Below are 15391 nucleotides of genomic sequence, written 5' to 3'. Positions count from 1 at the left end.
TTCAACAGACACGCACACTCGCACAGTTTGAGCGAGCAGTGTAAAAAAGTCTGAGCAACTTTGTCACTTTGTCGCTAGATTTAGCAACTTTCTTTCACTTTAGCGACTTTATAGGACAAATCTAGCTATCTTTTCTGGCGTGGTTGGAGACTTTTGTAGACTGATATGAAAATACGTGTCGTTTTCTCTTCTCAACGAGCAGCGGTGCTGCTGCTGTGCCCCATCTCAAAGCACTGACATGCAGGTCATCGTACATCAATCTGTCCGAAAACACCGGCGACAGGGTGATGGCAAGTACAACAAGCTCAAAGGTAGCGGTCGCAAACACAAAGTATAAAGCACTACTTTTCCATTGTTGAGGTGAAAGGCAAGATGTTTGTGTAATGTGCAACTTATGCCCATGAAGCAGGGTTATTAAAAAAATATTAGTTTTTATTTTTATTTCGTTTTGTAATGTGTTATTTTATTTCAGTTTAGTTTTAGTTCTTTTTAGTGGTGCATAAATAGTTTTGATTTCGTTTCTATTTTTCAAAAATCATTACTTTTAGTTTTTATTTAGTTTCAGTATAGTTTTAGTCTTTAGCATAATATCATGGTTGTGTACATACATACACCTTGTCAAATCTGGAAATGTTGAAAATACGATGAGAATAAGAGGATTAAATTTTTTTTTTTTTTTGTTTATTTAGTCCTATCAATCAAAGGGCGGGACAAATACCACACCAACCAACACTCTAAATTCTGTTGTGTTATTTGGGTAAATATAATATACATATATAAATATATATGTTTGGTTATAAATAATCATATGCTGGGTTGTTGTTAACCTAAACATGAGTTAAAACAACCCAGCATTGCATTGAAACAACCCAGCATATGTTTATTTATAAACCAACATATGTGTTCTGTCCAATATTTTCCCAGCATTGGGTTAAAAATAACCCAGATAATTTAGAGTAAATCAGCACATCCTACTTGTACAAACTTATGTCTGTGCACAACAACTGAAAATCAATGCAAAGTTTAATGTTCTGTCTATGAGTGCCCATTTCTGTAACAGAAGAGATCGCTGTACTAACATAATATTTGTTGACTAAATAATAATATATAATTTTATTTGTTGATTATCCGCAAAGGCATATAATAGTTTCAGATTAGTTAAGCGGACATTCTGTATCATAGCAACCAAAAAGCGTCAGCTAACACTGCCAAGCACTCGGTTGGGGTCAGCGTTTTCAGCCATATTTAACGTTTTAATGCTTCCGTGTACAGTACACTGAGATAATTAAGCCTTCTTCAGTTATTGTAATGGTTTGCCAGATGAAACAAATTGTCTTACTAAACTAGCCGTTAGCAACAAGATGATGTTTTCTGAACCAAACTGTTGGCTCGGGGACAGGGATCCAGTGCCCTGACAGCGTCATACACATCACGTGACGCTGCTGTGCAGGTCAGGAGTTCTAATAGACTGCCACCTATTGGTCATTACTGATCCAGCAACATCTGCTCATTTGCTTATGATCCGGTAATATGAGTGACTCCATGTTCAACTGCTCATCCAATAACATTTAAAAAACGAAAACGCAAGTTTTGTTTTCCTAAATTTTAGTTAGTTTTACAGGTCCACATTACAGTTATAGTTTAGTTTTAGTTTTTTAGAAACCTTCGTTTTTATTTTATTTCAGTGACGAAAATGTTTTTTCACTAATAGGTTCAGTTTTCGTGATAGTTTTCATTTACGATAATAACCCTGCCATGAAGAAAAAGTCTCTCCACGTTTGTGGCAAGTAATTTTGATCTCTTTGACCAACTCAACTTTGACTTTGTACATTTATCCAGAGCGCAAACTCGACGAGAGATGCTGTGCACTGTGTTGCCAAGTCCTCTGCTTTTTTGCGGACTTCAGATTTGTGCTACTTTTAAACTGTTTCAGCGAGTTGTAAATTTTTCTGCGGGTTAAATATAAAAGGATTTCATTTATTAAATATAGCTGCAAGCAGCGATACCGGGGTCAAGCCAAACATGGCAAAAAATGAATCATACGTGATGACTGTCATGATTTAAGATCTAAGTTTGCATTAGTTTTATGAAAAAAATAGTAATTTTCTTGTATCTTGAGACCACTAGGTGGCGCTTTGCCGAAACAAAAGATGGTGCCTCAGGTCATGACTGTGATGACACATACCAAATTTAGTGTAAATACAATAAAGCGATACGGAGATATAGCCTTAAATGACTTGACCACTAGGGGGCACTGACCAAACAATAAATTGTGACTCAGGTCTTGATTGTGATGACCCCCCCCAAATTTGGTGTAAATACGATAAAGAGATGCAGAGATATAGCTTCAAATCTCTTGACCACTAGGGGGCGCCGAAAAGTTTACAAGTCCTCCCAGAACATGTTGCTGATGAACCATACCAAGTTTCATAACAATACGCAATTCGAATACTTGAATTTAAAGAAAAAATTCAAAATGGCCGACACACAAAATGGCCGACCAAAAACCATTTGGTATCGTTTGACTCGGCATGCCTCACGAAATCAAACAAGACCGGTCTCATAATTTTACATTCAAGTTTGCAGTAGTTATAAGCAAAAATAGACATATTTTATATCTCGTGACCAGTAGGGGGCAGTGTGACGAAATGGTGCATGCACCCTCAGGTCATCACTGTTATGACATATACCAAGTCTCATATTAATACGCTAAAGTTTTGCGAAGATACAGGCTCAAACACATTTGATTAATTATTGGTATTTAGGCTGTGAATAGTCGTTTAGATGCTTTTGGGCTAGTTTTGAGTGTCTATTGATACTGGTTTTGACCTTTGATTCAGATTATATAGAACAAACATTTTCCTTATATTTATAGCCTCTTACTTTTCTATGTTTGTTCTAAAATGTATCTTTTAAAAAATGTTTTACTACAGAGTTTCGTTCGCATCTTTCATTATAGTTTTAATGTTGTGTGCAAGTTCTTGCGGATCCTGTTTGATATCCCACACCCGCGGTGATTAACAGAACACCTGACCAGTTATCTTACATCAGCATCAATTTAAGTCCATACGCAGCCCGTTTGACATAAAGACTAGACCTTACTGCACTGCAAATCGCCCGGTAAATAGAAACCTTTAGCGGTCTTCAGATAGAGTGTCAACAGAACAAAAGAACACAGGGCCATTAAAAAAAAACAGCTGCCTATCAGCGTGTACAGAATCAAGTCCAAATGGTTTTGGATGCTAGTACCCGCAGTCCATTTGATTGATTCGCGAGTCCCAACCCGCATCCAATACCGTAAATGACACGTTAATATTATTCCACCCGTTACATCAAATAGTATACGGTTCACCCGCGGGTACCCGCCTGTGTGCAGGATGTAGCCCTGCTGTTCACACACAAACAAACACATACCAAGTTGCGTTACACTTTTTCACTTGTAAAAATCTTCCATCAATTATTATCTGTCATTTCATGTTTTAATGATAATAATTGTTTACTTTTTGGGCCATTTTTGCCTTTATTGGATAGATAGTAATATGTGAAATGACAGGAAAGTATAGGGTGAAGAGAGGAGTATGGGATTGGCAAAGGACCTCGAGCCGGGATTCGAACTCGGGTTGCCGGAGCACTGTCCCCTACACCATATGTTTGTTTATTTATTTGTAAAGTGAACAGAGACTAGTGACAGACAGCTGAGGCTATAAAACACGCAAACTTTGTGCTGAACAGGCAAATATGATCAAATCACAAAATACGATTGCGATTAAAATAGCAACAAATGTGTAAAATCTGAATTGAATTAAACTCATAAAACTGTATCTGAAACCATCTTGTGTAATAAGCACAGGCAAATTAATGCAGAATTTTGTCATTAGATTACCTCAGATAGAGGACATCTTGTTACAGTTTTATTTCTGGATAGGGTTGCACGATTAATCGCATGCGATTGTCACGCCTTGTAAAGGGTGATTTTGTAAGCATAAAATCATATTTTTAAGATATTTCACTTGCTTTCACTGATCATAACTGTAGCTAGCTAGTGTTGGGCGATATGCCTCATTTTGAGATCGTCCTATCGTCAGCCTGTGAGATCACTGATTCACAATAGTATCGGGGGACGGGGCAGTAGTTTACTCATTTATTAAATTACAGCCCCACTTCTTTACTTAGGACAAGTCACTTGATTGATTGTTGGACAAAAAAAGTAAGGGCAACACCGTCATGACATCAACCTTCTTAAAACTGTTGCCATTAATTCATCCGCGTCATTAAGTCTAAAATTTCCAACGTGCCAGGGAGTGGGAACAACAAACGGAAATTTAAGTGCCGCGCATAATACAAGTTCAGGTGCTAGAATGAGTCCATGCCGCACACATTCAGGTCCGAGCAAGAGTGCAAGACGCGCGCATTCAGGTCCTAGCAAGAGTCCAAGACGTGCTCTTTAAGTCCACGTGCATGTGAGAAGAAATCTGCGCGCATTACAAGCTCTGTCGCGCAAAGTAAAGGCCACAAACTCTCTCATGCGAGGAAAAGCATGCAATGCGCATGTTAATGTGAAGGTATGATGATAATAATAATAACTATCACCAACTATCGGCATGAAAGCCCACTATTAGCGATATCTCTGACGATCGTTGATACACGATACTATCGTCTATTGGCAAAACCTTATAGCTAGCAGATACATGGCAATCTGCAACGCTGTTATGAGATTCTGAGAATGATCCATCATTAAAAGTCATAAAAAGCTACATTGATTCGCTTACAACATAAGTGGGAGGGTTTGGGGCGCACAGTCTCTTTGGATTTGAAACTTTAAATTTTGCTACTTTGCAGTTTGTGCACAGACATCATTTAACACTCTAAAACAAGGAAAAACATGAAATCGGGTCATATGACTCTTTTAAGTTTTAATGGCACAATTGACTACAAATACCATGTATAATAACAGTCTGTCAGTATCACACACACAAACAAACACAAGGAAATCACTTCACACACTATTAGGAGGCTGTTATGAACATGCAAAACTGTAATTTCGCATACGTGCTACAATAGAAAATTTATTAATCGCACAGACCACTTTTTATAGCACGTGCATATGTCGCACTGTACAGCCCTGCCACCCCTAAAAAGCACAGTACAGTCAGACCATTGACTTTTAAAATTGGTTCACACATATAATGCTTGTTGGAGCGGATGATGTAGTGAGCAGCGCCCCAACATGTGGTGCTTTCGGCGACCCAAGTTTGATTTCTGGCTTGCAGTCATTTGCTGATCCCATACCCCTTTTTCCTCCCTGTGCTTTCCTGTTCTCTCCTCACTCACTGGGGGTCCATGGCATAAAAATGTTAGCACTGCCACTTTGTAGGTGTGAGCAAAAGTGTGTCGTTTTGGGTGTGTCCTTGAAACTGAGAGGATGAATTGCAAACACTGATCACAATGATGGTGGTTTGATGCAATTCAAACTCAATTGTGCTGTCAATTATTTTTTCTCTCTCTCTTTCTCTCTGCACCAAATGGCAGTGCTGTGGTTAGATAGTGCAGATTAAGGGGGCGGTATTATTATAATAAGCGCTCCTTATGACATCATAAGCAAGTTGTTGAAACCCCTCCCTCCTCTGGAAATTGTGCGCGAGCATGCTGATTTTCATTTAAAAGGACACACACAAAAAGATACATTTTGCTCACACCTATAAAGATTATGAGTTTAACCTCATATAATAAATTATCTGTGGAGTTTTTTAAGCTGAATGAAGCTGTGATGAAGGTGAATTTCGTGTAAGATTCATAACATGTACAGTGTTTTGCATGTAGTTTCCATGATGAAAGCATTGTTGACTCTGATGAGGACTACACTCCAGAGACAATACCGCTACCGCATCGTTGACTTGAGGAAAAGCCTCGTGATAGTTACTCTCGTTTGATTTCTTCATTTATTCCTTTTTTGCCCTGTTTGCCTTCGCTGACTGCATATATTTACAGTTGTGTTCAAAATTATTCAACCCCCCAATGCTGTTAAGGGTTTTAGGGAATTTAGTGTACATTTGTAATTGTATTCAGAATGAAATCCTACAATGACTTCTTAAAGAACCATATGCAACTAAAATGACATCAATTGGTTTTGTAATATAGTAGTAAATGTTTCTTTTGTGAATTCTTCATTGACACAATTATTCAACCCCTTAAAGAACTACCACTCTGAAGAACAGAGGTTCATTGAAGTGTTTTCAATCAGGTATTGAAAACACCTATGGATGTCAGGGAACAGCAATAAAGCCTAATAAGCACCAATTAGGCAGCTTTAAAATGACTGTGATACTCAACTCCTTCTAAACATTTACTGGTGTGGTTACAAACATGGTGAAGTCAAAAGAATGGTCCAGGAAGACAAGAGAAGAGGTGATTAATCTTCACAGGAAGGGCAATGGCTATAAAAAGATTGCAAAGATGTTAAACATACCAAGAGACACCATAGGAAGCATCATTCGCAAATTCAAGGCAAAGGGCACTGTTGAAACGCTTCCTGGTCGTGGCAGAAAAAAGATGCTAACTGCGACTGCTGTGCGCTATCTGAAGCGTAGAGTGGAAAAAAGTCCCAGTGTGACTGCTGAGGAACTGAGAAAAGATTTGTCAGATGTGGGTACTGAAGTTTCTGCTCAAACAATACGGCGCACCCTGTGTACTGAAGGCCTCCATGCCAGAACTCCCAGGCGCACCCCCTTGCTGTCTCCAAAGAATAAGAAGAGTCAACTGCAGTATGCCAAAAGTCATGTGGACAAACCACAGAAGTTTTGGGATAGTGTTCTGTGGAAAATTAGAACTGTTTGGGCCCATGGATCAACGCTATGTTTGGAGGAGGAAAAACAAGGCCTATGAAGAAAAGAACACCTTGCCTACTGTGAAGCATGGTGGGGGGTCAATCATGCTTTGGGGCTGTTTTGCTTCTGCAGGTACAGGGAAACTTCAGCGTGTGCAAGGTACCATGAATTCTCTTCAGTACCAGGAGATATTGGATGACAATGTGTTGCAGTCCGTCACAAACCTGAGGCTTGGGAGACGTTGGACCCTTCAACAGGACAATGATCCCAAGCATACCTCCAAATCCACTAGAGCATGGTTGCAGAAAAAAGGCTGGAACATTTTGAAGATCGCAGTCACCAGACTTAAATCCGATTGAGAACCTCTGGTGGGACTTAAAGAAAGCAGTTGCAGTGCGCAAGCCTAAGAATGTGACTGAACTGGAGGCTTTTGCCCATGATGAATGGGCGAAGATACCCGTAGATCGCTGCAAGACACTTGTGTCAAGCTATGCTTCACGTTTAAAAGCTGTTTTAACTGTAAAAGGATGTTGTACTAAGTACTAAGATTGAATGTCACTTGGGGGTTGAATAAAACTGATAATGATGTGAGCACAGAAAAGACATTTGTGGTTATTTCATTATAAATGTTATGTTATATTTGTCTGACCTACACATGCCTCTTTGATGTAATTGTAAGCAGGATGACTGAATGATCAAAATCAATGTCAAACTGGCCAAAACAATCAATTTCAGTTGGGGTTGAATGATTTTGAACACAACTGTATATATTTATATAAATACAGTGCACAGCATAAATGAGTACACCCCCTTTGAAAATTAAGATTTTTCTCCATTTGTTAGTAAATATGAGACCAATTTGCTTTCTTTTTTTACAAAACAGTTTTATTAAACATTTATTTTTTATTAACAAAAAAGTCACTGACCATCTTTAGGATACAAAAAATAACTCATTTAAATCAAATGGGGTGATGCAAAAATGAGTACACCCTGATGAATATGTTAGCAAAAAAATTAAATAAAGTGCAGTGTTTCCCACAGGATTTTGAGAGACTTGTGGCGGTGGTGACGTCACACGACAATTAGCATATATGCGACGTCATCACGTGTTTGCTTTTGATCGAGTGTTGGCACCAGAAATATGTTTCACTTCTACTCTTTGATCTGTCACGTTATATTGCATTTTAACACAACTGATTGCTATTATTTACATATTATCAGTTCTGTTGTCAGACATAATGGCCCTCATTTATCATTCTTGCGTAGAAACGGGCGTATATGTTGGCGTAAGATTATGCTTACACTCCTCTCACCGCCTGATTTATAAAGCTGTGCGTACCTTTGAAATTCAGGTGTAAGCAATATCTGCCCTTCATAAATGCCGCGGCTGAAAACGATTGTCATTAGAATAACACGCCCATATAAATTCAAGTCTCCACCTCCCCCACGCCTTCATTTTACGACATTGACACATGGAAGACGGCAAAGAAGAGAAACCGGGGAAGTGGAAAGAAACAAAATTGTTTTATTTGGGAGTTAAAAGAGCGGGATTAAAGACACATTAATAATTGCATGACATTTTGTAATATTTGTATTATTATTTTTATTATTAATGACACTTAATTGATATTTAGAATATTTATTATTATTATTATTATTATTATTATTTACTGTTGCCTATATCTAAATTATATGTCTGCTTAATGGTTTAAAAAATAATATTTTAAAATGATGTAGTAACTTTTGTAGTGTTTTTTTCTGTTTTTACATACAGTTGTTTGTTAGCTAAGATCCAGTTTGATACGGAGCTCCAGATATAATTCAGGGCCGGGCCTTCTGCCCCCCCAAAAATGTCCAGCCAACCTTAAAATAACGGAGTGTCTTTAAACAAAAAATGTCTTTAAATGACATGTTTAAGTTTATTGTGTACACATATTGAACACATTCGCCTTTCTGTCAGTCTCTCATCTATCTTGTAACTCCTCGTATTCATTTGAAACTTCAGAGAAACATTAAACAACATATTTACTTATTGTGTATGATAGTGAATATGCGTTGTTCACTCACTCTGTCTCGTGCAGTGCATTAATCCTCGTGTTCATTCATATAAACTTCAGAGAAACATATTAAACAACATAACTTACTTGAAAGCGAACCGTCACGTTGCCCTCTCTCTCGCTCTCTCTCGCTCTCTCTCTCTCACTCGTTCGTTCGCTTACTCGCTCCCTCTCTCTCATGCACTCACTCGCTCTCTCTCTGTTGCACTAAGGTAAGGTTAATCCTTTAGAACGTTAATTCAATCTTTAGAAATATTATTAAAACTACCAGTTATAAGATTGTGGGCTCCTGTTTGTGTTTGAGGGAATACAAAAGCGTCATGCTGTCAGTCATACTTTCTCTCGGTCACTCGCACTCAAGGCAGTGTCATGGTTGGATAGCGCAGTTGAAGGGGCGGTATCATTATAATAAGATCCCTTACCTACGTCACGGGGGGAGCGAAATCTGCATGACCTATTTATTCACATGCTTGCAGAGAGAGCCTTATCAAAACAAAATCACAGGGTTGCTATTTTTCATAGGACAGGGTAAAAATATCGATTCATCAATGCATTGCAATTATTTGTTTCTCAATTCAATATCGATTCATCAAATCCTATGAATTGATTCAGCCCCCCCGGCCAGTGGCGGCGCTGTGGGCAACACTCTAGTGAGAGCGTTCAGCGTTGTACAAGACGCGCTATATCAAAACAGAAAGATCAAAGATGGCAAACCGCAGCACTTCTTTCAAGCCTGTACCATCAACGTGATCAAACATTAGCAGAGGTGGAAAGTAACAAATTACATTTACTCACGTTACTGTAAATGAGTAGTTTTTTGTGTACTTTTACTTTTTTGAGTAGTTTTTAAAATCTGTACTTTTACTTTTACTTAAGTATGTTTTGTTTGAAGTATTGTACTTCGCTACATTTTAAATCATATCCGTTACTGAGTAAAAATTTTTTTAAAAAAGCAAGGTGATAAAGACGCTCAACGGATGATTGATGGGCGGGGGAACGCGCAAAAAGAATCATGGAGACGGACGAGACAGGCACGCGCTAATGCAGACCCGCCTCAGTTCAAATCTTATGAAAGAAACCCCTGGTCATATTTAAGCGATCACTTTCCACTGACGCGAAGCGAGTGTTTCATTCCTATGAAAGGTAGGATTCATGCTCTCGAGTACGAAATTGCAGACCGGGTTTTTACCACTCATTTGCACGACGCGTTTTTAATACAATGCGCATTATCCTCCGCAGTCTAGCAGCTTCGCGTCCTCGTGAATGCGCAGGTCATTAGACATGAGAGAGAGAGAGAGAGAGAGAGAATAAAGGTCTGATATCACCCAGGTCAGGGAAGCTAGAAGACAATAAACGTGTCAAAAGTATGACATGGCACTCATCTCATTATATGCTCATTTAAACTAGATATATAGTTTAATAAACTAATGTACAGTTGTGTTCAAAATTATTCAACCCCAACTGAAATTGATTGTTTTGGCCGGTTTGACATTGATTTTGATCATTCAGTCATCCTGCTTACAATTACATCAAAGAGGCATGTGTAGGTCAGACAAATATAACATAACATTTATAATGAAATAACCACAAATGTCTTTTCTGTGCTCACATCATTATCAGTTTTATTCAACCCCCAAGTGACATTCAATCTTAGTACTTAGTACAACATCCTTTTACAGTTAAAACAGCTTTTAAACGTGAAGCATAGCTTGACACAAGTGTCTTGCAGCGATCTACGGGTATCTTCGCCCATTCATCATGGGCAAAAGCCTCCAGTTCAGTCACATTCTTAGGCTTGCGCACTGCAACTGCTTTCTTTAAGTCCCACCAGAGGTTCTCAATCGGATTTAAGTCTGGTGACTGCGATGGCCACTTCAAAATGTTCCAGCCTTTTTTCTGCAACCATGCTCTAGTGGATTTGGAGGTATGCTTGGGATCATTGTCCTGTTGAAAGGTCCAACGTCTCCCAAGCCTCAGGTTTGTGACGGACTGCAACACATTGTCATCCAATATCTCCTGGTACTGAAGAGAATTCATGGTACCTTGCACACGCTGAAGTTTCCCTGTACCTGCAGAAGCAAAACGGCCCCAAAGCATGATTGACCCCCCACCATGCTTCACAGTAGGCAAGGTGTTCTTTTCTTCATAGGCCTTGTTTTTCCTCCTCCAAACATAGCGTTGATCCATGGGCCCAAACAGTTCTAATTTTCCACAGAACACTATCCCAAAACTTCTGTGGTTTGTCCACATGACTTTTGGCATACTGCAGTTGACTCTTCTTATTCTTTGGAGACAGCAAGGGGGTGCGCCTGGGAGTTCTGGCATGGAGGCCTTCAGTACGCAGGGTGTGCCGTATTGTCTGAGCAGAAACTTCAGTACCCACATCTGACAAATCTTTTCTCAGTTCCTCAGCAGTCACACGGGGACTTTTTTCCACTCTACGCTTCAGATAGCGCACAGCAGTCGCAGTTAGCATCTTTTTTCTGCCACGACCAGGAAGCGTTTCAACAGTGCCCTTTGCGTTGAATTTGCGAATGATGCTTCTATGGTGTCTCTTGGTATGTTTAACATCTTTGCAATCTTCTTATAGCCATTGCCCTTCCTGTGAAGATTAATCACCTCTTCTCTTGTCTTCCTGGACCATTCTTTTGACTTCACCATGTTTGTAACCACACCAGTAAATGTTTAGAAGGAGTTGAGTATCACAGTCATTTTAAAGCTGCCTAATTGGTGCTTATTAGGCTTTATTGCTGTTCCCTGACATCCACAGGTGTTTTCAATACCTGATTGAAAACACTTCAATGAACCTCTGTTCTTCAGAGTGGTAGTTCTTTAAGGGGTTGAATAATTGTGTCAATGAAGAATTCACAAAAGAAACATTTACTAATATATTACAAAACCAATTGATGTCATTTTAGTTGCATATGGTTCTTTTAGAAGTCATTGTAGGACTTCATTCTGAATACAATTACAAATGTACACTAAATTCCCTAAAACCCTTAACAGCATTGGGGGGTTGAATAATTTTGAACACAACTGTATGTTGCCAGCAATACATCAATTACAACCTTACTATAGTGATTGTATTTACAAGCTGCTGACCACCTTCAAAAGTGCATAACTCACATGTAAAATCATTAAATAATTCCATAAATGTTTCTTAGTTTAAAAAAGCTTTTTATTTTATTAACTTTTTGTTATTGCACTTTAATTGTTAAGATGTTCCTACAATTAAAAATAACTAGTTTGAGATTTATATTCCCTTGTCATTTTTGAACTATACTAAAATCCTCCACCTCTCCCCGCTGTAAAAGTAACTTTTACTCTGAGTAAAGTTAAAATGATTTACTTTTTACTTTTACTTGAGTAGATTTTTAGACCAGTAACTTTACTTTTACTTGAGTACAATATTATTAAAGTAACTTTACCTTTACTTGAGTACAATATTTTAGTACTTTTTCCACCTCTGAACATTAGTAATACTACACACATTATTTAGAAATATACTCAGGTACTTAATTGCTTGTGCATTTACTTATTATTGAATCGATATCAAAGGAAGTAAATCAATATTGAATTGAATCGAAGCACCAAGAATCGAAATCGAATCGTGAAATTCCTAACAATACCCAGCCCTAATTTTTCATGTTTTCTGGGTTGGTAGAAGCACTGGGGACCCGATTATAGTACTTAAACATGGAAAAAGTCTGATTTTCGTGGAATGTCCCCTTTAAAGGCGGAGTCCACGATGTTTGAAAAACGCTTTGGAAAATTAGACGGGCCGACTACCAAAACACACTTATAGCCAATCAAATCAAATCAAATGCCGGGTTGCGTATGTGTGGGGCGGGTCTATCAACAGAAGGTCCAGATTCCTTTAAGTATGATGCCCTCTTATATAACAGAATATCCAGTTAAAATTCATTTTTTAATTCACTGCCCCTTTAAAAGTGGCAAAAACATGCTATAATAATTTATTTGTGGGGTATTTTGAACCAAAACTTCAAATACACACTCCAGGGACACCGCCTAGATTCTTTGTGAACTACATCTCTGTGTAGTAAATGCCGCTCCATCTGAAAGCAGCTGATGGTGATTTAATACCAATCAAGGAACCGGCTATCGCTATACTTATGAAACATGCACGAGAATCTGAGGCGGGTTTTTTTTTGCTCAGCCCTACATTAACAGATCAACAATTTTTAACATTGATTAAATAGATATTATACTCCACAAATAGAGCTTAACTGGTTTAACTTTATTTTTTATTTTGTTGCTATGTTTATGTTTTTGATTTTATGACTGATTTCTGAAATTCTTCTTTTGTCCCTTAGCTTTGGAACACTTGGAGGAAAATAAAGTTTATATCTTAGGGGGTTTAGTGGATGAAAGCATAAAAAAGGTGGTCAAATTTAATTTATTAAAAATACATTCTCTATAGATCTTGCTTCTCCATACTATAGTTAACTGAATAAATACCTAAGCCTAAAAGCTATTGTCAAACAAGATCTCGACATTGTCTTTGACAGAAAATAACCTTTACAAGAGCAAAAGAGCTTGGAGTCCGCATGGTAAGACTGCCTATTGACGAATACATGGTGAAGAGGTCCAACCCCAAAAACCTCCACTCCAAAATCTTAGCCATCAATCAAGGTAAGCACATCAGCAGACACTTCTGAAGTCATCATCCTTAACTTTTTTTAAATGGAGTATACAATTGAACAAGCTGTTATATTTCAGTGTTTGAAATCCTGCTGGCCTTTTATGAGACCAAAGATTGGACAACAGCACTTGCTTCTGGTATCCCACCTGGAAAGGGTTACATGGTGATGTCACAAGCATCTACAGAGGTCAGACTGTGATCAGCATTCCAGAGAAGCTGTTAACCATCATGGTCCGTGAAATTAATGACAGGCTTTGTTTACACTGACATTTTTGTGGCCTTGCCCAATAAACATTGGCCATGTTTACAACATTATGTCTGGCCTGTTTTCCCAGGTGCCAGCTAATATTTAAAATATTTAACAGCATATTTTGTGAACCATTTTTAATAACACTGAATAATTGTCGCAGGAAAAGTTTTTTTGTTAGTATTAAAAATATCATGATTGCAAAACTGATATTCTTCAATATCTCGGCTCTTGTTTCACTGTGTTGCTCTTTAACATATTGTAGCAAAGTTAAATGGGAGAATCACTTTTTTTAATAAAACATTTTATAAGACTTTTTTGAAATGTAAAATAAGTATTTTTTGTCCCCAAAGTGTTTATGTGAAGTTATAGCTCAAAATACCCCAAATATAATTTATTACAGCATGTTAAAATTGCCACTTGTGTGAGCAAAATGTCCCGTTTTTGGGTGTCCGTTTAAATGGAAGTGACCTGATGAAATGCCAACACTGATCACCATAATGGTTAGGGATGCATTGATACCACTTTTTCCATCTCCGATTCCGAATTCTGAGTATCGGCCAATCCGATACTACTGTATTTTTCTTGAACAATTTAAATTACACACACACAATGTTAAATGTGTATACAGTGGCGGAACTAGACTTTTTTTAATGGGGTGGCCAGGGGGTGGCCAAAGGTACACTGCAAAAAATGACTTTCTTACTTAGTATTTTTTTCTTGTTTTCAGTGGAAATATCTGGGAATTCTTAAATCGAGATGTATTTTCTTGATGAGCAAAATGACCTAAGAGAATGATACTGGTTTTTGGACAGGAAATATACAATTTAAGTGAATTCGTGCTTAAAACAAGCAAAATTATCTGCCAATGGGGTGAGAAAATTTTACTTGAATTAAGTGTTTAAGAAAAAAAGAAATCTTATTTCACAATTTTTTTTCTCACCCCATTGGCAGTTAATTTTGCTTGTTTTAAGGACAATTTCACTTAAATTGTATATTATTTGTCTTGAAACTAGACTTGTTTACTTGGGTCATTTTGCTCATCGGGATAAGGCATCTTGGTTTTGGAATTTTTGGATATTTCTGCTGAAAGCAGGACAGAGGTGCTGGGTAGGAAGGTCATTTTTTGCAGTGTACTTTAGGGGGTCCATAGTCCATAAAAGAAAATGACGTGTAATCATGTATCAAGAAAGTATAAATGAATCTTTTGATCGCATTATATGTAAATAATAAGGGTGAATTTTAAATCTTTCTACTGTATTTCTTACATCTGATTTACTGTCTGTTAAGGGGATTCACCCAAAAGTGTGAGTTCTGTCATCATTTACTCACCCTTATGTTGTTCTAAACCTGTATTTTATTTTGATAAACACAAAAGAATATATTTTGATAAATGATGGTAGGCACACAATCCATTGAATTCCATCATGTTGTTTTTATTCCTACTATGGAAGTCAATGGTTAACAGCTGTGTGCATACCATCAAAATATCTTCTTTGGGTTCATCAGAAAAAAGAAATTCGTACAGGTTTAGAACAACATAAGGATGTAAAAATAATGACAGAATTTTAATTTTGTGAACTATCCCTTTAATGAAGCA

The 15391-nt window shown here is 37.7% G+C and overlaps 1 protein-coding gene across 4 annotated transcripts in view; it reads left to right on the top strand.

Moving 5' to 3' along the window:
• The window catches only part of trmt10b (tRNA methyltransferase 10B), a 53370-nt gene extending 39357 nt beyond the window's left edge, over positions 1-14013 (top strand). For all 4 annotated transcript variants that reach the window (XM_073859634.1, XM_073859635.1, XM_073859633.1 and 1 more), the window contains 3 exons: positions 13216-13283; positions 13411-13534; positions 13622-14013. In XM_073859634.1, the coding sequence (XP_073715735.1) occupies positions 13216-13283; positions 13411-13534; positions 13622-13743 (314 nt within the window). In that variant the 3' untranslated portion in view covers positions 13744-14013. The remainder of the gene's footprint in view (positions 1-13215; positions 13284-13410; positions 13535-13621) is intronic.
• Positions 14014-15391: the final 1378 nt, after the last annotated feature.

This window comes from Misgurnus anguillicaudatus, chromosome 21, assembly GCF_027580225.2.
Source record: "Misgurnus anguillicaudatus chromosome 21, ASM2758022v2, whole genome shotgun sequence".
NCBI lineage: Eukaryota > Metazoa > Chordata > Actinopteri > Cypriniformes > Cobitidae > Misgurnus > Misgurnus anguillicaudatus.
The sequence above is the reverse complement of the archived record's forward strand: the minus strand, read 5'-3'. Positions and strand labels throughout refer to the sequence as shown.